Source organism: Prionailurus viverrinus, chromosome E3, assembly GCF_022837055.1.
Source record: "Prionailurus viverrinus isolate Anna chromosome E3, UM_Priviv_1.0, whole genome shotgun sequence".
In the NCBI taxonomy this organism is placed as follows: Eukaryota; Metazoa; Chordata; class Mammalia; order Carnivora; family Felidae; genus Prionailurus; species Prionailurus viverrinus.
In genome coordinates, this window is record NC_062576.1 from 24,950,635 (window position 1) to 24,973,456 (window position 22,822).

The 22,822-nt window shown below is 37.3% G+C and overlaps 1 protein-coding gene across 4 annotated transcripts in view; it reads right to left on the bottom strand.

Moving 5' to 3' along the window:
* The window catches only part of LOC125154203 (phospholipid-transporting ATPase ABCA3-like), a 304,058-nt gene that overhangs the window by 147,602 nt on the left and 133,634 nt on the right, over positions 1-22,822 (bottom strand). For all 4 annotated transcript variants that reach the window (XM_047838052.1, XM_047838050.1, XM_047838051.1 and 1 more), the window contains 4 exons: positions 22,115-22,262; positions 16,070-16,329; positions 3,069-3,185; positions 2,372-2,489 (listed from right to left, as the gene is read on the bottom strand). In XM_047838052.1, coding sequence (XP_047694008.1) covers positions 2,372-2,489; positions 3,069-3,185; positions 16,070-16,329; positions 22,115-22,262 — 643 coding nt within the window. The remainder of the gene's footprint in view (positions 1-2,371; positions 2,490-3,068; positions 3,186-16,069; positions 16,330-22,114; positions 22,263-22,822) is intronic.

Sequence of the window (22,822 nt, forward strand, 5' to 3'; positions counted from 1 at the left end):
AATCCAAAGGAATGTATAGTTCTTAGAAATAATTTGAGAGTTTAATAAATTGTAAGGAAAGGCAACATTTAAATATTATCACAAGCAGGTGGATATATAACTTTGATAATATTTCATTTTTAATAATAAAGAATAAAAACACTCAGGAAGACAGTTATTAAATTTTTATAACAAAAATATAAAGCTAGAAAAAAGAATTTTAAAAGACCTAATCCTAATCTTGAAGAGGACGATTCAAAATTATAAAGATGTTAATTCTCCCCAAAATGATCTATAGATTTAATACACTTTGATTGATAATGCAAACAATATTTTTTTATGAAACATAACCTACTTATTCTAAAACGTATACAGAGTAGCAAAGGGCCAGGAATAGTCAAAGACATACTTGAAGAAAAAGAATGGACTGGATGTCTTTCCCTACCAGGTGATAAGATTTATTATGAAGCCATATTGACTAAAATGCTGTGAATATGCTTCAAACATAACGTATCAGTGAAAGGACCACCTCCATACAAATGCACACATGAGGGGGATCTTGACGTATAACAGAATAGGTACTGCAGAGCAGTGAGGAAAGGGTGAACTATTTATCACATGTTGCCAGACAACTGCTTATGCACTTGAGGGAAAAATCAATTTACCATATCATACCACACACAGAAGTATCAATCCCTATATAGAACACAGGAAGATAACTCTGTGCCTTGGAAAATTTTTTTTCACTGAAATATTTAGTATCACAAATTATGAAGAATGAGATTGGTAAAGGAAACCATTGGTTACATTAAAATTGCTATTAAAAGATAACATTAACAAAAAGCTAAAAGTTCCAAACTGGGACAAGTTTTGCAACACATTTGCAACTAACAAAAAGTCGGCAGTAGGAATATATAAATAACTCCTGAAAATCAATAATCATAATAGACAAGCACACACAAACAGATTTTATAGAAAAGGAAACACATGACTCATATTAATAACACTCAGCTTCATCAGTAAGTGGGAAAATGAAGGTTTGAACTGCCATAAGATAGTATTTCATGTCTCTAGTGTGGCACAAATTAAAGTTTGACAGTAAATTCTGGCAAGGATATGAGCAATAGGAATTCTCATATTCCTTTAGTGGGGCTGTAAAGGCACACAACCACTTTGGAAATGTTGGGCATGGGTAGTCATGCTGGGCATTTACAAACCTTGCTATGACCTAGCAATTCCTTTCCTAACTATATACCACAGTGAAAGTCTTATACATATATACCAAAAGACACGTACAAAAACCTTCTAAATATCTAGTCTGCCATAATTCCAGAAACAGAAAACAACAGGATTTGTTTTCTAACTATCTCTTTTTTCTCTTTGGTATATCACATTGTGCCTTATGTTGACACACCACTTTTCTTTACCTCCGGGTTGGCTGGTTTTGTTTTTTAATTTTGGCTGTTTATGGTCATACATACAATCATGTGCCTTGTGAGGAGCCATTAACTAACAATACTCATGATAATGTACTGAGAAAAATAAAAATAAAATGAAATAGAATTATTGGTCATGACTGCTATTGGTATGTGAGCCCTCAAAAAGGAAGGAAACAATTTTCACTTGCCTTTGTATATTAGACACCGTGCCAGCACAAAGATATGAACGATGCTTGCATCCATTGACTTGACTTCCTATTCCAATCTTCTAGTCTTTCAAAAGTGTTTAAAAACTAATCTCTACAGGAAGCATTCTTTGGTTTATCTCAACCTTAATATGAATTCGGAGGATTTCAATTCTTTTTTCGTGTGTATACTATGATCCATTAATTTTCATTGCTCTCTGCATGTCCTGTCAAATCTTTATTTGTGCATATGATATGCATGTCTCCAAGGTCAATGTCAGCTCTATGGGACACTATATTTCAAATTCACATCAAACACACAATAAAAATCTATTAATGAAGTACACAGACCCTTTATTTCAGGAAAGCAATTTTGTTGTTTTCTTCCTCTTCACATACCCCAGGATCATCATCGCATACTGACAGACTTTATTCCCTCTAGTAGAATATACAGAAGCCATCTCAATCATTACCATTCCTGCTGGATGGTTAAACAGATACCACATGTGAAGCCACAGGTAAAGGTTAAGAAGAATCCTCAAACATTATCTTATTTTGGTTCTTATCCTTTTTCACATGTATACTATACTATATTTTCACTACTCCTTTCATTTCTTTTGGAATCATTTCATGTACATATAATACTTGTCTTTTTAGCTAGAATGTAAACAGAAGCTACAGATGAGATGGCAAATGAAAGTCACAGGAGCTTCCAAATATAATCCCCACTGAGTCACTGACAATTTTTCCCAGGAGTTTTTGACTTACCTTTATTGAAGAATGTGCTAACCATAAAGCTGAAGAACATTGTGGCAATAGCAAAACATAGCAAAAAGACGAAGACAAGAGATGGGTCACTGTATTGGATAACTGGCACAGGTTCTATCTAGCAAAACAATCAGGAAACCAGTTGAGTCATACTCTAAATGGTGTCACAGCAAAACAATAGAAGAGAAATGAAACATCTTTAAATATTTTAAAAGTCCCAGTGAAACTAATGAAAAGCCTCAGGGAGATGAGTAAACAATTCATTAACTACAGAAGGTCCACACACCTAGACTTAAAGTTTAGTTTGCTGGAGGGGCGCCTGGGTGGCTCAGTCAGTTGAGCACCCAACTTTGGCTCAGGTCATGGTCTCACGGCTTGTGAGTTCGAGCCTTGTGTCAGGCTCTGTGCTGACAGCTCAGAGCCTAAATCCTGCTTCAGATTCTGTGTCTTCCTGTCTCTCTGCCCCTCCCCTGCTCATGCACTGTCTCTCTGTCTCTCTCTCAAAAATAATAAACATGTTTTTTAAATCTTAAAAAAAAAGTTTAGTTTGCTGAGAGACTAAGCAGCACTTGAATTTCCAGAGCGGAGTCACCAATAGGCACATGTTCACTTCCTGAATCCAACAGGACCACACCATATGTATCCGTTTTTACTCTCAGAGTTTAGCTATAGCCTGGACAGCGAAATAGACACTTGCCTTGGCAAAGAAAATAATGCACATAAAAAGGATGATAACTGAATACAAAGAGAGGAATGTGAAGAAATAGGCAGCCCAGAGCATCCAATTACTGAGTCCTATCATGAGCAGGTACTCCTGTGGGAGAATTAACACAAATCAACATCATGTAAAACAATATAATATACAAAATGCTTTCACAAATATTATCTAAATTTCCACCACAATCAAAATTGGTTAAATTAGAAATATTATCATGCCCAACTTATAGAGGAGATCAATGACTTGACTAAAATTACTCACCGAGTGTGTGGGAGCTCTGTGATGCTTATAAGCCCATAGGTGACCTCACCAATAATTTACATGATATTGTTCAGGCATGAAACACCCTTAATAAAACTATAAACTACTTACATTAATATCCCCTTTCTTTTTATTATGCCTTCTTCTAGTAGGGCATAATATATTTTAATTCAATGTAATATAAATATATTTTTAAAAATTTTTTTTTCAATGTTTATTTATTTTTGGGACAGAGAGAGACAGAGCATGAACGGGCAAGGAGCAGAGAGAGAGGGAGACACAGAATCGGAAACAGGCTCCAGCCTCTGAACCATCAGCCCAGAGCCCGACGCGGGGCTCGAACTCACGGACCGCGAGATCGTGACCTGGCTGAAGTCGGACGCTTAACCAACTGCGCCACCCAGGCGCCCCAATATAAATATATTTTATAAATGTAAACATGTAATGTAAATATATTTTAATTCAACTACAAAATATAAAAGCAAATGGACAAATTTTTGGTCAAATTGGCTAAAAAATGAGAGAAGACTCATATTACTAAAATCCAAATGAAACTGGGGACATTACTTCTGATTTTACAGAAATAAAAACAATCACTTAAAGCATACTATGAACAACTATATGCCAAAAAATTAGATAACCTATATAAAAGGCACAAGTTCCTAAAAACACACAATCTACCAAAAATGAATCATGAAGAAAGAGGAAATCTGAACAGATCAATAATGGGGAATAAGATTAGATCATTAATTAAAAACTTCCAACAAAGTACATCCCTGGAGCAGAAGGTTTTGCTGGTGAATTCTATCAAATGTTTCAAAAAGAATAAACAATAATCCTTCTCAAACTCTTCCAAACACTTGAAGAGGAGGAAACTCATTTTATAAGTCTAGGGGTCAGACAAATACACATGAAAAGAAACTACAGACCAATATCCCTTGTGAATATTGACACAAAATTTTTCAACAAAATAGTATCAAACCAGATTTAGCAGCATGTTGAAAGGATTATACACCATGACCAAGTAGGATTTATTCATGGAATGCAAGGAGAGTTAAACATAGAAAATCAACCAATATAATACGCCACATTAAGAGAAAACACATGATCATTTCAGTTGATGCAGAAATTCAAGACTGATAAAATATTCAACTAGAAATAGACGGGAACTTCCTCAACATAACAAAGGCCATATAAAAAAATGACAGCTAATATCATACTCTTTCACCTAAGATCAAGAGAAAATTAATGATATTAGCTTTCATTCCTATTCAACACAGTATTAGAAGTTCTAACCAGAGCAAATAAATATATAAATATATATATACACACACATATACATATATACATATATATGTATATGTGTGTGTGTGTGTGTGTATCATATGGCATCCAAATTGGAAAGGAAGGAGTACTCTGTTTGCAGATGAGATGATCTTACATGTAAACCCCACAGATTCCACACATTAAAAAAAGTCATAATTAATAAATGACTCATCAAAGTAGGAGAATACAAAGTCAACACACAAAAATCAGTAGAACTTCTATATACTATCAATGAGCAATCTGAAATGGAAATTAGGAAAACAATTCCATTTACAATAGCATCAAAAAGAATAAAACACATAAGAACAAACTTAACCAAGGATGCAAAAGACTTGTACAATCGAAACAATGAAAAGTGAAAGATCTCTACATTTTTGAAGCCAAAACACTCTCATAAAATTGGAAAAAAAATTAGAAAATTAGATAAAATTTGGGCACCTGGGTGACTCAGTCCATTAAGCACCTGACTCTTGATATCGGCTCAGGTCATGATCTCATGGTTGGTGACATCAAGCTCCACATGGAGCCCTGTGCTGACAGCACTGGCATTATCTACTAAAGTTAAATATGCATAATCTAACATTCAGCAAAAAATGTATAAAATATTCATAGTAGAATTACTTATGATACCCAAACTCCAAACACAGAAGGAAAATAGGTAAGTTTTGATAGTCATACTATGGAATCTTAAAACTCCTATAACTCAATGAATATGAATGAACTACAGCTACATATTTAGCTGTAAAGAATCACACAGACACAATATAGTGCATGATTCCATTTATATCAAGTTCAAAACAGACAAAACTAACTCATGATATTAGAAATCAGGTTACTGTATACTTTAGGGAAAATGTTTTGAGGAAAACACAATCAGACTTCTAGAGTGTTGGCAGTGTTTTATTTCTTACAGGATCATGATAATATGGGCATACTTTCTTTATTATAACCCATTCAATTCTACTACAATAGTTTGAATGTTAGTGTTTCCTCAAAATTCTTAAGTTGAAAACCTAGTCCCTTTGTAGACAAGTCAAGTAAGAAATTGCTGCGACTGAGGTCAGAGAAGTTTTTTCCTGCTTTCTCCTCTAGGGTGTTGATGGTTTCCTGTCTCACATTCAGGTCCTTCATCCATTTTGAGTTTATTTTTGTGAATGGTGTAAGAAAGTGGTCTAGTTTCATTCTTCTGTATGTTGCTGTCCAGTTCTCCCAGCACCATTTGTTAAAGAGACTGTCTTTTACAGATACCATATGGTTTCACTCTTATGTGGATCCTGAGAAACTTACCAGGAACCCATGGGTGAGGGGAAGGGAAAAAAAAAAAAAAAAAAAAAAGAGGTTAGAGTGGGAGACAGCCAAAGCATAAGAGACTGTTAAAAACCGAGAACTGAGGGTTGATGGAGGGTGGGAGGGAGGGGAGGGTGGGTGATGGGTATTGAGGAGGGCACCTTTTGGGATGAGCACTGGGTGTTGTATGGAAACCAATTTGTCAATAAATTTCATAAAAAATAAAAAAAAATAAAAAAAAATAAAAAAAATAAAAAAAATAAAAAAAAAAATAAAAAAAAAGACCACAAAAAAAAAAATAATAAAAATAAAGAGACTGTCTTTTTTCCACTGGATATTCTTTCCTGCTTTGTCAAAGATGAGTTGGCTATACTTTCGTGGGTCCAATTCTGGAGTCTCTATTCTATTCCATTGGTCTATGTGTCTGTTTTTGTGCCAATACCATGCTGTCTTGGTGATTACAGCTTTGTAGTAGAGGCTAAAGTCTGGGACTGTGATGTCTCCTGCTTTGGTCTTCTTCTTCAAAATTACTTTGGCAGCTTCTGGGAAGATGGCGGCGTAGGACGACGCTGGGCTCACCGCATCATGAGGATCACTTAGATTCCACCCACACCTACCTAAATAACCCAGAAAATCACCAGAAGACTAGCAGAATGGATTCTCCAGAGCCAAGCGTAGATGAGAGGCCCACGGAAGTGGGCAGGAAGGGCGGAGAGGCAGTGCCCGCTACAAGGACTGGCGGGAGGGAGCTGAGGTGGAGGGGCAGCTCGCCAGCCAAGCAGAGGCCCCGAGTCTGGCTTGCAAAAGTGGAGGGCTGGACGGAGTGTGTTCGGACAGCAAGCAGGACTTAACATCTGGAAGGTTATAAGTTAACAGATCTGCTCGTACAGCAGGAGGGCTGGAAGACAACAGGAGGGAGAGTTGCTGAGCCCCAAACGACAGAGCTCAGCTTGGCGGGGAACAAAGGTGCTTGCCAGCGCCATCTCCCTCGCCCATCCCCCAGCCAAAATCACAAAGGTAACCAGTTCTCATCACGAAACTTGCTTGCACCATGCAGACACCCAACCCAAGGCTGTCCTTCTGTGGATCCATCCCTCCGGCGGGCCTGACTGCCTCCCGGTGCTGCAGGGCCCCTCCTGAAGCAGATCTCCAAAGGAAAAGCAAGCTGAGCCTACCCCTCCCGCCCCTGTGCACCTTGCCTCCCCACCCCAGCTAATACGCCAGATCCCTAGCACCACAAGCCTGGCAGTGTGCAAGTAGCCCAGATGCGTCACACCACCCCACAGTGAATCCTGCCCCTAGGAGAGGGGAGGAGAAGGTACACACCAGTCTGACTGTGGACCCAGAGGTGGGCTGGGGGCAGACATCAGGTGTGAATGCAGTCCTGCCCACCAATGCCAGTTATTCAAGACAGCACAGGGGAAGTGCCCTGCAGTTCCGCACCACTCCAGGGACTATCCAAAAAGACGAAACGGAAGAATTCACCTCAAAAAAACCTCCAGGAAATAATGACAGCTAACGAACTGATCAAAAATGATATAAACAATATAACAGAAAGTGAATTTAGAATAATAGTCATAAAATTAATCGCTGGGCTTGAAAACAGAATAGAGGACAGCAGAGAATCTCTTGCTACAGAGACAAGGGACTAAGGAACAGCCAGGAGGAGGAGCTCAAAAATACTATTAATGAGCTGCACAATAAAATGGAGACAACCACAGCTTGGACAGAAGAGGCAGAGGAGAGAACAGGTGAACTAGAGGATAAAATTATGGAAAAAGAAGAAGCTGAGAAAAAGAGAGATTAAAAAAAACCAGGAGTGCGAGGGGAAAATTAGAGAACTAAGTGATGCACTAAAGAGAAATAATCTATGCATAATTGGTATTCCAAGGGGGAAGAGAGAGGGAAAGGTGATGAAGGTGTACTTGAAGAAATCATAACTGAGAACTTCCCTGATCTGGGGAAGGAAAAAGGCAATGAAATCCAAGAGGCACAGAGAACTCCCTTCAGACATAATTTGAATCGATCTTCTGCACGACATATCATAGTGAAACTGGCAAAATACAAGGATGAAGAGAAAATTCTGAAAGCAGCAAGGGATAAACATGCTCTAACATATAAAGGGAGACCTATAAGACTCGTGACCAATCACTCTATTGAAACTTGGCAGGCCAGAAAGGAATGGCAGGAGATCTTCAATGTGATGAACAGAAAAAAATACGCAGCCGAGAATCCTCTATCCAGCAAATCTGTCATTTAGAATAGAAGGAGAGATAAAGGTCTTCCCAAACAAACAAAAACTGAAGGAATTCGTCACCACTAAACCAGCCCTACAAGAGATCCTAAGGGGGATACTGTGAGACAAAGTAGCGGAGATATCGCTACAAGAATGAAACCTATGGACATCACAATGACTCTAAACCCATATCTTTCTATAATAACACTGAATGTAAATGGACTAAATGCGCCAACCAAAAGACAGGGTATCAGAATGGATAAAAAAAACAAGACCCATCTATTTGCTGTCTACAAGAGACTCATTTTAGTCCTGAGGACACTTTCAGATTGAAAGTGAAGGGATGGAGAACTAATTATCGTGCTACTGGAAGTCAAAAGAGAGCTGGAGTATCCATACTTATATCAGACAAACTAGACTTTAAATTAAAGGCTGTAACAAGAGATGAAGAAGGGCATTATACAATAATTACAGGGTCTATCCATCAAGAAGAACTAACAATTATAAATGTCTATGTGCCAAATAGGGGAGCCCCAAAATATATAAAACAATTCATCACAAACATAAGCAATGTTATTGACAAGAATGTGGTAATTGCAGGAGACTTTAATACCCCACTGACAACAATGGGTAGATCATCTAAACACATGGTCAATAAAGAAACAAGGGCCCTGAATGATACATTGGATCAGATGGACTTGACAGATATATTTAGAACTCTGCATCCCAAAGCAACAGAATATGCTTTCTTCTCGAGTGCACATGGAACATTCTCCAAGATATATCACATACTGGGTCACAAAACAGCCCTTCATAAGTATACAAGAATTGAGATCATACCATGCATACTTTCAGACCACAATGCGATGAAGCTTGAAATCAACCACAGGAAAAAGTCTGGAAAACCTCCAAAAGCGTGGAGGTTAAAGAACACCTTACTAAAGAATCAATGGGCCAACCAGGCAATTAGAGAAGAAATTAAAAAATATATGGAAACAAACGAAAATGAAAATATAACAATCCAAATGCTTTGGGATGCAGCAAAGGCAGTCCTGAGAGGAAAAGGCATTGCAATCCAGGCCTATCTCAAGAAACAAGAAAAATCCCAAATACAAAATCTAACAGCACACCTAAAGGAAATAGAAGCAGAACAGCAAAGGCAGCCTAAACCCAGCAGAAGAAGAGAAATAATAAAGATCAGAGCAGACATACACAATGTAGAATCTAAAAAACTGTAGAGCAGATCAATGAAACCAAGAGTTGGTTTTTTGAAAAAATAAACACAATTGATAAACTTATAGCCAGGCTTGTCATAAAGAAAAGGGAGATTACCCAAATAGATAAAATCAGGAATGAAAATGGAATTAGTACAACCAATCCCTCAGAGATACACGCAATTATCAGGGAATACTAGAAAAAATTATATGCCAACAAACTGGACAACCTGGAAGAAATGGACAAATTCCTAAACACCCACATGCTTCCAAAACTCAAACAGGAGGAAATAAAAAGCTTGAACAGACCCATAGCCAGCGAAGAAATTGAATCAGTTATCAAAAATCTCCCAACAAATAAGAGTCCAGGACAAGATGGCTTCCCAGGGGGGTTCTACCAGATGTTGAAAGCAGAGATAATACCTATCCTTCTCAAGCTATTCCAAAAACAGAAAGAGAAGGAAAACTTCCAGACTCATTCTATGAAGCCAGTATTACTTTGATTCCTAAACCAGACAGAGACCCAGTAAAAAAAGAGAACTACAGGCCAAAATCCCTGATGAATATGGATGTAAAAATTCTCAATATGATACTAGCAAATCGAATTCAACAGCTTATAAAAAGAATTATTCACCATGATCAAGTGTGATTCATCCCTGGGATGCAGGGCTGGTTCAACATTTGCAAATCAATCAACGTGATATATCACATTAATAAAAGAAAAGAAAAGAAAAGAAACATATGATCCTGTCAATCGATGCAGAAAAAGCATTTGACAAATTTCAGCATCCTTTCTTAATAAAAACCCTCGAGAAAGTCAGGATAGAAGGAACATACTGAAACATTATGAAAGCCAATTATAAAAAGCCCACAGCTAATATCATCCTCAATGGGGAAACACTGAGAGCTTCCCCCTGAGATCAGAAACACGACAGGGATGTCCACTCTCACTGCTGCTGTGTAACATAGTGATGGAAGTGCTAGCATCAGCAATCAGACAACAAAAGGAAATCAAAGGCATCAAAATTGGCAAAGATGAAGTCAAGCTTTCACTTTTTGCAAATGACATGATATTATACATGGAGAACCCGAGAGACTCCACCAAAAGTCTGCTCGAACTGATACATGAATTCAGCAAAGTTGCAGGATACAAAATCAATGTACAGAAGTCAGTTGCATTCTTATACACTAACAATGAAGCAACAGAAAGACAAAGAAACTGATCCCATTCAAAATTGCACCAAGAAGCATAAAATACCTAGGGATAAACCTAACGAAAGATGTAAAAGATCTGTATGCTGAAAACTATAGAAAGCTTGGGAAGGAAATTGAAGAAGATATAAAGAAATGGAAAAACATTCCGTGCTCATGGATTGGAAGAATAAATATTGTCAAAATGTCAATACTACCCAAGGCAATCTACACATTCAATGCAATCCCAATCCAAATTGCACCAGCATTCTTCTTGAAGCTAGAACAAGCAATCCTAAAATTCATATGGAACCACAAAAGGCCCCAAATAGCCAAAGTAATTTTGTAGAAGAAGACCAAAGCAGGAGACATCACAATCCCAGACTTTAGCCTCTACTACAAAGCTATAATCATCAAGACAGCATGGTATGGGCACAAAAACAGACACATAGACCAATGGAATAGAATAGAAACCCCAGAACTAGACACACAAACGTATGGCCAACTCATCTTTGACAAAGCAGGAAAGAACATCCAATGGAAAAAAGTCTCTTTAACAAATGGTGCTGGGAGAACTGGACAGCAACATGCAGAAGGTTGAAACTAGACCACTTTCTCACACCATTCACAAAAATAAACTCAAAATTGATAAAGGACCTGAATGTGAGACAGGAAACCATCAAAACCCTAGAGGAGAAAGCAGGAAAAAGCCTCTCTGACCTCAGCTGTAGGAATTTCTTACTTGACACATCCCCAAAGTCAAGGGAATTAAAAGCAAAAATGAACTACTGGGACCTCATGAAGATAAAAAGCTTCTGCACAGCAAAGGAAACAACCAACAAAACTAAAAGGCAACCAACGGAATGGGAAAAGATACTTGCAAATGATATATCAGACAAAGGGCTAGTATTCAAAATCCATAAAGAACTCACCAAACTCCACACCCGAAAAACAAATAATCCAGTGAAGAAATAGGCAGAAAACATGAATAGACACTTCTCTAAAGAAGACATCCGGATGGCCAACAGGCACATGAAAAGATGCTCAACGTCGCTCCTTATCAGGGAAATACAAATCAAAACCACACTCAGATATCACCTCATGCCAGTCAGAGTGGCCAAGATGAACAAATCAGGAGACTATAGATGCTGGAGAGGATGTGGAGAAATGGGAACCCTCTTGCACTGTTGGTGGGAATGGAAATTGGTGCAGCCACTCTGGATAACAGTGTGGAGGTTCCTCAAAAAATTAAAAATAGACCTACCCTATGACCCAGCAATAGCACTGCTAGGAATTTACCCAAGGGATACAGGAGTACTGGTGCATAGGGGCACTTGTACCCCAATGTTGATAGCAGCACTCTCAACAATAGCCAAATTGTGGAAAAAGCCTAAATGTCCATCAACTGATGAATGGATAAAGAAATTGTGGTTTATATACACAATGGAGTACCATGTGGCAATGAGAAAGACTGAAATATGGCCCTTTGTAGCAACGTGGATGGAACTCGAGAATGTGATGCTAAGTGAAATAAGCCATACAGAGAAAGACAGATACCATATGTTTTCACTCTTATGTGGATCCTGAGAACCTTCACAGAAACCCATGGGGTAGGGGAAGGAAAAAAAAATAAGGTTAACGTGGGAGAGAGCCAAAACATGAGACTCTTAAAAGTGAGAACTGAGGGTTGATGGGGGGGTGGGAGGGAAGGAAGGGTAGGTGATGAGTACTGAAGAGGGTATCTTTTGGGATTAGCACTAGGTGTGGCATGGAAACCAATTTGACAATAAATTTCATATATTAAAAAAATTACTTTGGCTATTCAGGGCCTTTTGTGATTCCATACAAATTTTAGGATTGCTTGTTCTAGCTTTGAGAAGAGTGTTGGCGCAATTTTGATTGGGATTCCATTGAATGTGTTAATTTCTTTGGGTACCATTGACATTTTCACAGTATTTATTCTTCCAATCCATGAGCATGGAATGTTTTTCCATTTCTTTGTATCTTCTTCAATTTCCTTCATAAGCTTTCTATAGTTTTCAGCATACAGATATTTTACATCTTTCGTTAGGTTTATTCCTAGGTATTTTATGCTTCTTGGTGCAATTGTGAATGGGATCAGTTTCTTTATTTGTCTTTCTGTTGCTTCATTATTAGTGTACAAGAATGCAACTGCTATCTGTACATTAATTTTGTACCTTGCAACTTTGCTGAATTCATGTATCAGTTCTAGTAGACTTTCGGTGGAGTCTATTGGGTTTTCCATGTATATCATGTCATTTGCAAAAAGTGAAAGCTTGACTTCATCTTTGCCAATTTTGATGCCTTGATTTCCTTTTGTTGTCTGATTGCTGATGCTAGAACTTCTAATACTATGTTAAACAACGTGGTAAGAGTGGACATCCCTGTCGTGTTTCTGATCTCAGGGGAAAGCTCTCAGTTATTCCCCATTGAGGATGATTATTAGCTTTGGGCTTTTCATAAATAGCTTTTATGTTTAAGTATGTTCCTTCTATCCCAACTTTCTCGAGGGTTTTTATTAAGAAAGGATGCTGAATTTTGTCAAATGCTACATCTCCAAAGGCAAGGGAATTAAAAGCAAAAGTGAACTATTGGGACCTCATGAAGATGAAAAGCTTCTGCACTGCAAAGGAAACAATCAACAAAACTAAATGGCAACCAATGGAATAAAAGATATTTGCAAATGACTTATCAGACAAAGGGCTAGTATTCAAAATCCATAAAGAACTCACCAAACTCCACACCCAAAAAACAAATAACCTAGTGAAGAAATGGGCAGAAGACATGAATAGATACTTCTCTAAAGAAGACCTCCAGATGGCCAAGAGGCACATGAAAAGATGCTCAATGTCACTCCTCATCAGGGAAATACAAATCAAAACCACACTCAGGTATCACCTCACACCAGTCAGAGTGGCCAAAATGAACAAATCAGACTATAGATGCTGGCGAGGATGTGGAGAAACGGGAACCCTCTTGCACTGTTGGTGGGAATGCAAACTGATGCAGCCACTCTGGAAAACAGTGTGAAGGTTCCTCAAAACATTAAAAATAGACCTACCGTATGACCCAGCAACAACACTCCTAGGAATTTACCCAAGGGATACAGGAGTGTGAAGAATAAGGGCACTTGTACCCCAATGTTTATAGCAGCACTTTCAAAAATAGCCAAATTATGGAATGAGCCTAAATGTCCATCAACTGATAAATGGAATTAAGAAATTATGGTTTATATACACAATGGAATATACATGACAGTGAGAAAGAATGAAATCTGGCCTTTTGTAGCAACATGGATGGAACTGGAGAGTGTTATGCTAAGTGAAATAAGTCATACAGAGAAAGACAGATACGTTATGTTTTCACTTTAAGGTGGATCCTGAGAAACTTAACAGAGGACCATGGAGGAGGGAAAGGGGAAAAAAAGTTAGAGAGAGGGAAGGAGGCAAACCATAAGAGACTCTTGAAAACTGAGAACAAACTGAGGGTTGATGGGGGGTGGGAGGGATGGGAGGGTGGGTGATGGGTATTGAGGAGGGCACCTTTTGGGATGAGCACTGGGTGTTGTATGGAAACCAATTCGACAATAAATTTCATATTAAAAAAATAAACACACCTACCAATTTTTTTTTCAAAATAAACAAAAAAAGAAACCAGTTTGACAATAAATTTCCTATTAAAAAAAAAAACCAAAACCTAGTCCCCTCTCTAAGGGCACTTTGAGGTGGGGCCATTGAGAAATGATTAGGTGATGAAGGATGAGCCCTCATGCATCAGAATAGTGCCAATATAAAGCAGACCCTGGAGAGCTTGCATTCCTTCTGTCCCAGGAGGAGACAGTGATGAGGTGCCATCTATGAACCAGAACCACAGAGTGGGTTCTCATCAGACATTCTGAATCTGCTGGCACATTGATCTTGGACTTTTCCGGCTCCGGAAACGAGAGAAGTAAATTTCTATTGCTTATAAGGAATAGTGTTTGATATTTTTGTTATAGTAGCCTGAAGGGATTAAAACACATACACTTAGGACTTGTGTATTTTTTTGTTTGTATGTTATACTTCAATGAAAATTTTTAAAAAATGAAATATAAATAAATCACAATGTTGACATTTATGTACCATGTTCTGGGGACTCAAAGAAAAAACTTTAAATTATCACTGAGAATTAAAAAGAGACCATCAACAAGGAGATAGCAGCACAACATTTGGGACAAGTAAGTTAACTGTGTGTACACCAACCAGAAAAGAGGAAAGCATTACAGTCAGAGGAAACATAAGCATAAAGGAAGTTTCAAAAAAGCCATTCGTTTGATGGATGGATAAGGAGATGTGTGACAAGAGCCCTGAGTGAGAAGAGCTGGATGGGGAGAAACAACATGAGCCTGATACATGAAGTGTTGTGGCCACTAAGAAAGGAAAGAGAGAAAATGATATGATTCAAGATTACACAAGGAGATAAGTGACATGGAGATGGCCGATGTGAACAGTCACATCTAACAGCTACTGAGTATTCAACTATGCGCCTGGCAATCTATCAAACACTCAACATGCATTTCCTCCTTTATGCCTCACAACAGCTGGTCCAGGTGACTAGATAGTGATAATTTTTCACACAATATCTAGTTGTATATCATGACAGTCCTGCAAATTAGTTTTAATCAATTTATATCTGAGAAAAAAGGCTAGAAAAGTTATATGACATGTCACAGTTAATAAACAACAGAGATAGGATTTAAATCTATGATTTATCAGTTCCTGAAACAAATTAGGCAATAAATCAACCATATGTGTATGTATATGTGTATGTGTGTGTGTGTGTGTATACATATAAGTTATATAAGTCATCTCACCCTCTATATTTATATTATACATTTATATATATTATATAAAATTATTTTATATTATGTATTTTATATATTTATATATATTATACACATTACTGGCTAAATGACTAGAGTTTGAACTGCAAAGCATGTGGCCATAACACAACATGCTCTCTGACCAAGAAACAGAAATTCTGAAGGGAACTATGAGAGGTCATTTAGAAAAAAAATTCAGATATCAGAAAATGGAAAAACTAATCACACAATCATAGAATCTTGACATTTAATTGTATCCGAATTCATCAAGACAATTCCACAGCCCAGTTGATTATTTCTTTGTAACTCACCTTATTCCAGAGAGATTTAGAGCATTTGGCATTTAAATTCTATCTGTAATTATCTTCTGAAACTAAAACTAAAGATCAATCCAATAATTCCAATAAAAAAAAATTCTAGAAAACTGCGAAGAGAAGTAAGTGTTCACTTTTGGCTGCTACCAAAACATAACCATCCACCAGTGCTGAGTGGTCAGAAATAATCCAACCCTCCACAAAAATTTATGCTACAAACCCAACTTTTTCTACAGAAATTCTATCTACCACAAGAAAAGGAAAGTTACCTTCAATCGGTTTTCCTTTTCCCACACAATAGCCTGAATGAGGGTAAGATGATTCATAGAGAAAATAAATAAGATTACTAAAGGGATGAAAATACCAAAAAAGGTATAGAAGTAATCATGAGAATATGCTGGATATGGAAATCTCTGAACAAATACAGTGACTTCTCGGAATAGCTTTTGTGTAGCCTTGTGATTATAGTATTTCATGATGGCAATATCCACGGCATGCTGCATAGCCAGGAACCCTTCAGTGATGTACCCTAAGTGAGAAAACAAGGATTGCTAAGTACAACAGAACAAGTAACAGCTGAGCTGAACAAAGAAAAAGGTAACTGAAGTATGTCAAAGACAAACAACAAAGTTAATTATTGTAAAGAGGCCCTTGTTATAGTCTTAAATTTCCCAGAGCAGCTATTATGGTTTCCCCACACAAACAGATAATAAATACTTTTTATTATTTAAAAAATACGAATATGGTTGACACACAATGTTACATTGGTTTCAGGTCTACAGCATAGTGATTTGACAAGTTTATACGTTATGCTATGCTTACAAGCGCAGATACCATCTGTCACCATAAAATACTATTACACTACAATTCACTATACTCCTTATATTGTGCCTTTATTCTCATGACCTATTTACTCCTTAAATGGAAGCCTGTATCTCCCATTCCCCTTCACCCATTTTTTCCTATCCCTCCCTCCTCTGGCAACCATCAGTTTGTTCTTTGTATTTATAGGTCTGATTTTGCTTTTTGCTTATTCATTTGTTTAAGATTCTTTTTAAAAGGATCCTGAGGCACCTGGGCGGTTCGATGGGTTAAGCATTCAACTCTTGATTTCGGCTCAGGTCATGATCTCACGTTTGTGGGTTTAAGCCCCATGTTGAGCTCAACGCTGACAGTGTAGAGCCTACTTGGATATTCTCTCTCTCTCTCTCTCTCTCTCTCTCTCTCTCTCTCTCCCCATCTCTCTCTGCCTCTACCCTTCTTGCTCACTCATATGCTCACACACTCTCTCCAAAAAAAAAAAAATTAAAAAATAATAAAAGGATCCTAATTCCCAGCTTCCCAGAAAGTAAATGTATGAAATTACAGAACTGCTTTCTGGAATTTCAATCAACTGAATGAGAATTACTGTATAGGTATAGATTTTAATTCAGTACTCTTGACATTTGAAAAATTAAGTGAAGTTCATACTGTGAGCTGATATCCACTAAGGCAGTAATACTCAGTGTGGTCTTTAGATCTGTGGTAGTATGCAAAAGCTTCTTGCCGTCATATAACTTTAGTATGAAAATAAGCAAACACTTAAAAAACTTATTAAAATTTGGCATTGCTGTGACATCTGAAACTGATTTTTCTATTAATCTATACAAATTCTTTATAGATTTTGAATGTGATTATGTGTAACATTTTCTCCCCTCTGGATCTTTCCTTACTATATATTTTTTTAATGTTCATTTTTTTTTTTTGAGAGAGAGAGAGGGAGAGAGAGAGAGCAGGGGAAGGGCAGAAAGGGGGAGACAGAGAATCTGAAGCAGGCTCTGTGCAGCGAGTGCAGAGCCCAATGCGGGGCTGAACTCACAAACTGTGAGATCATGACCTGAGCCAAAATGAAGAGTTGGACGCTTAACCAATTGAGCCACCCAGGCACCCCTTGCCTTACTATTTTTTTTCTAATGTTTATTTAGTTTTGAGAGAGAGAGTGAGACAGAGTGTGAGCGGGAGAGGGCCAGAGAGAGGGAGACACAGAATCAGAAGCAGGCTGCAGGCTCTGAGCTGTCAGCACAGAGCCCCACACGGGGTTAGAACCACTAACCGTGAGAACATGACCTGAGCTGAAGTCGGACGCCCAACCAACTGAGCCACCCAGGTGCCCCGCCTTACTATTTTTAATAGTGTATTTCACATAAGCAGAAGTATTTAATTTTAATGAAGTCAATTTATCCATTTTTTCCCCTTTTATGGTAATACTTTTTCTGTCTTAATGAATCATTGCTAGCCCCAAATTCATGAAGATATTCTCATAAATTTTGTTGTGGAAGATTTATGATTTTAGCTTTTTGCATTTAGGTTTATGATTATCTCGTTAATTAACTAATTTTGTGTAGATATGAGTTAGTGATCAAGATTCATTCTTTCCATATAAATGCAATGTTATTCCATCACAATTTGTTCAAAAGATTTCATTTCCCCAGTGAATTATATTGGCATCTTTGTGGAAAATCAAATGTCTATTTCCAGATACCTCATTCTTTTTATTAATGTATTTCTTCATCCTTAAACCTATACAGTTTTGTCTTATGTACATTTGTACTAAGTCTTAAATGTTCTTTAACACTGGCATTCCTTTCCAAGATTTTTTTACTAAGCTAGACCCTTTGCATTTCCTTATAAATTTTAGGATAGCTTGCCAATTTTTTCAAAAAAGGCTGCTGGGATTTTGACTGTCACTATATTGCTATCATAGATCAATTTAGGGAGGATCTACATCCTAACAATTTTGAGTCATCCAACCAATGAGATTTAGATATCATTTGTTTAGGTGTTTAAATTATCTCTCAGAAATGTTTTGTTATTTTTGGTGTAGATTTATAATTTATTTTTGTAGACTGGCTTTCTATCTTGGGTATTTGCTAAATTAATACATTGTATGTAATACTTTTTGTGGATATCTTCAGAATTTCCTGCACACGTGATTCTGTCAACTTCAAACAAAGGTAATTTCACTCTTTCCTTTCCAAAATCTATACCTTTTATTTCATTTCCTTTTTCTGATACAAGCTAGGACATCCAGTAATATGCTGAATAGAACTGATGAGAGCAAACAACTTTACTTTATTCCTGATTACTAGGGGAGAAATGTTCAATATTTCACTAGGAAGATAACAAATTTCTCACACATGTACTTGATCAGATTCAGAAACTTCACTGTTTTTGTTTTGTTTTGCTTTGTTTGAGAAAGAGGGAGAGACAGCATGCATGCACATGAGTGCATAAGCAGGGGAGGGGCAGAGGGAGAGAGAAAGAATCTCAAAGCAGGCTCCATGCCCAGCGTGGAGCCCAAAGTGGGGCTCAAAGCAGGGATGGATCTCACCACCATGAGATCATGACCTGAGCCAAAATCAAGAGTTAGATGCTTAACAGAGCCACAACCGGCGGGGGGGTGGGGGGGGGGGGTGGGTGGCGGCCAGAAACTTCACTTGTATTGCTACTTTGGTTTGGAGAGTTTTTAAAATATACCTCTATATTTGGGGAAAAAATGTAGTCTTACAGAAAAGTTGCAAAAATAATAGAGACAGTCCCATATACCATGCATTCTCAACAGAGGGTTATACAACTTCAATTAGACCATAGCACACAGAGCAGATCTGTAGTGTACCTGTAGTATTAAAATTTCATGAGAACACTTAGGGAGAAAATATCCAAAATGATTCTCTAGAAGGGCAATGATGAAAAAAAGATTGAGAAATATTGCTTACACACTGCACCCAGATTCCCAAATATCGTATCTTACTATCATGGTAAATCTGTCATAACTAAGAAATTGACAATGGCACAATACAATTTCTAATTTATACAAACTTTGGATTCATGAGTTTCTCACCAATGTCATTTTTTTTCTGTTGCAGAACCCCCATCCAAGATACTACATTGTATTTAGGTGCCATGTCTCCATAGTCTCCTTTGATCTATGAAACTTTATCATCCTTTCTTGTTTTTTAAAACCTTGAGAGTTTTCAAGAATACTGGGCATGTATTTTGGAGAATTATCTACAATTTGGGTTTGCATGATGTTTTTTTACTAATAGACTAGAATTAAAAGTTTTAGAGAAAGATACCACAGAAGTAAAGTGGCCTCTTCATCAAATTGTATCAGGGAATATTTGCTATCAACATGACATCAAAGTACTCATAAAATTATTTTAAATTCCTTGGCTACTAATTCCAATATCTAGCTTCTCAGTTGACTTATTTATAATGACTCTTTTTTTCTTTTAATTTTAGGTAACATTTTCCTGCTTCTTTGCATGTCCTATAATTTTGGATCTCATGCCAGAAATTGTGATTAAAGGAAGAGTGGACACTAAAGTGTATAATCATTTGTTCTGTTTTCTTAAAGATGCTAGCTCCTTCCTTTGTCATGCAGCTAGAGGAAGGAGCTGACCATTTAAATTCCAAGAGTTCAGCTGAGTTGGGCTGAACCTGGGCCTCAACTTAACTTACAGATTGCCTCCTATTCCTTGCCACTACAACCAGCAGTGCCAGGAACTCTCTATGGATCATTAAAAAGAGTTTCTTAGGGTTTCTACCCAGGAACATATTATTAATTTGGCTACTACTATGGTGTGAATGTTCACGTCTCCCCAAATCCATATGTAGAAATCCTAACCCCTAAGGGTAATGGTATTAGAAGGTGGGATCTGTGAGATGTGTTTTAATCATGACAGTGCAGCCCTCATAAGTGGGATTAGTGCCTTATAAAAGAGGCTCCAGAGATCTCCTTAGTCCTTTCCACCAATTGAGGACATAGTGAGAAAGCACAAGTGAGAAACTTAGGAAGGGGGCCCCTCACCAGAACATGACCATGCTGGAGCCTTCATCTTGAACTTCACAGCCTCCAGAACTGTGAGCAAGAAATTTCTGTTGTTTATAAGCTGCCCAATATGTGGTATGTATTTTGTTACAGCAGCCTAAGTGAGCTAATACAGCTGCCACTGCCAGACCGCTCCCCAGAAGGGCTGTATCAGTTTGTGTGGCCTCCCTTCTGCAGTGCATTTACATACCCCTGGCAACCCTTAGCATTATCCAACTAACCCTTATAAAATCATACCCCAGGCGAAGTTCATAATGCATGCAGTATGTATGGTGGAAAAGACATAAGATTCCTTGTTAAATTTTATGATGGGAAAAAGTTTAAAATATTTATTAAAGAAAATAATAACAAAATAATAAAGAAAATAAAGAAATAAAGAAAATAATAACATGCAAAACAATCCCACCACCTAACAGAGTAAAAGTTTTCATATTTGGAAATTTGTCCCAGCTTTGTGCTGATAAATATGCAGTTTACACAGTTATCATTTCAAAATACAGTTCTGAACTCTGCTTTTTCAGAAGATTTAATGATGGCTATTTTTAATGACTGTACAATGTTCAGTAAAATTAAATTTTATACTTTTGTTATTCATTTACCATATTTAAGATGCAGGTTATTTCAAATTTTTATGAATTATGGTGAATTGGTTATAGCTTGTTTTTCTTGTTGGATAATTTCCTCAAGGTAAATGTGCATTATTGTTAATAAAAACAAAGCCCCACTTAAAGATGTTTTAACGGTAGTTTGTATAATATATTTTAAATTAATAGAACTATATTAGAAACTGTTTATCAACCCAACAGAGTAGCATACAGTTATAATGGATCAGACCGTGTCAGTACCCAGGAACATGTATGTTAAAGTAATTAAAATCCAAATTTCACAAGTGAACCTACATGAAAAAATGAGGATATACAATGACCAGGAAAAGATAAAAATACATTGTTCCAATATATAGAAGTTTTATATAGGTTTTTGGACACTGAAAATTTTAAATAAAGAAATCACCAGTAGAATTTAAGAAACACAACAGATGAACATGGGGGAAGGGAAGGGAGAAAAGATAAAAACAGAGAGGGAGGCTAACTATAAAAGACTCTTAAACGCAGAGAACAAACTGGGTTGCTGGAGGGAAGTAGATGGGGGGGATGGGTTAAATGGGTGATGGGCATTAAGGAGGGCACCTTTAGGAATGACCACTGGGTGCCATATGTAAGAGAGGAATCACAAGATTCTACTCCTGAAACCAAGACTACACTGTATGTTAACTAATTTGAATTTAAATTTAAAAAAAAAAAGAAGAAATCACCAGCACAGTAAGTTAAAAATTAACAATTTTCATCACAAGGTTAAAGAAATACAGGTGTAAACATGTGATGCCTTAAGAGCCTTACTTATATGACTAGGATATAAAAATAAGTATGATTAAAGATCTGCTTACCAGGACTCCCCCCATGGGAACTACGTTCACTTCTGGGTCCCAAAGAAGGAAAAGTTGGAAAGAGAACACCTGTTTCCCAGCCTTCTGTTCGGACAAAACCCATATACTTGTTCCTCTGAAAACTACTAAAACGCAGATAATATTTTACCTACAGGGAACAAAAAGAAATGATACCTGTAAACAAAGGACAATTAAGGAAGAATGAGAAACAAAAGGAAGTTAAAGAAAAATCGCATGTGTGTGATTCTGAGGCAGACTGTTGAGCACTAAGTGGATTCCGAACGTTAGGCAGTGGAGCAGACTTGTCATATGGCTATTGTGGGTTTGCGGTAAACAAACACGGTGGCAACTTGCACACCAGTGCCAATGTCTTTTCCCCAAAATAGACAGCTGGCATGCATACTGAAATGAAACACACCAAAAGATGCTGCTAATTTCTCTTCCCATTACATCAGCCAAGTGTTTTGAGAGGAAAATCCCTTCCTCCCCTAAAAGTGATTGTAACATAAGAAAGAATCCCACATGAGGACAGAGGAGAAATGTGATAAAATATAAATGTGGAATACTGCATAATTTCATTATTAAATGAAAAGATAATACTAATTCTAGAGAACTAAATAAACCTCAAGGTAGAGCATGCTGGGTCTAAGTAGCTTTACAAACAGAAAATGGTCCAGCAGTTGCCTAGAGTCAAGGGTCAGACCAGAG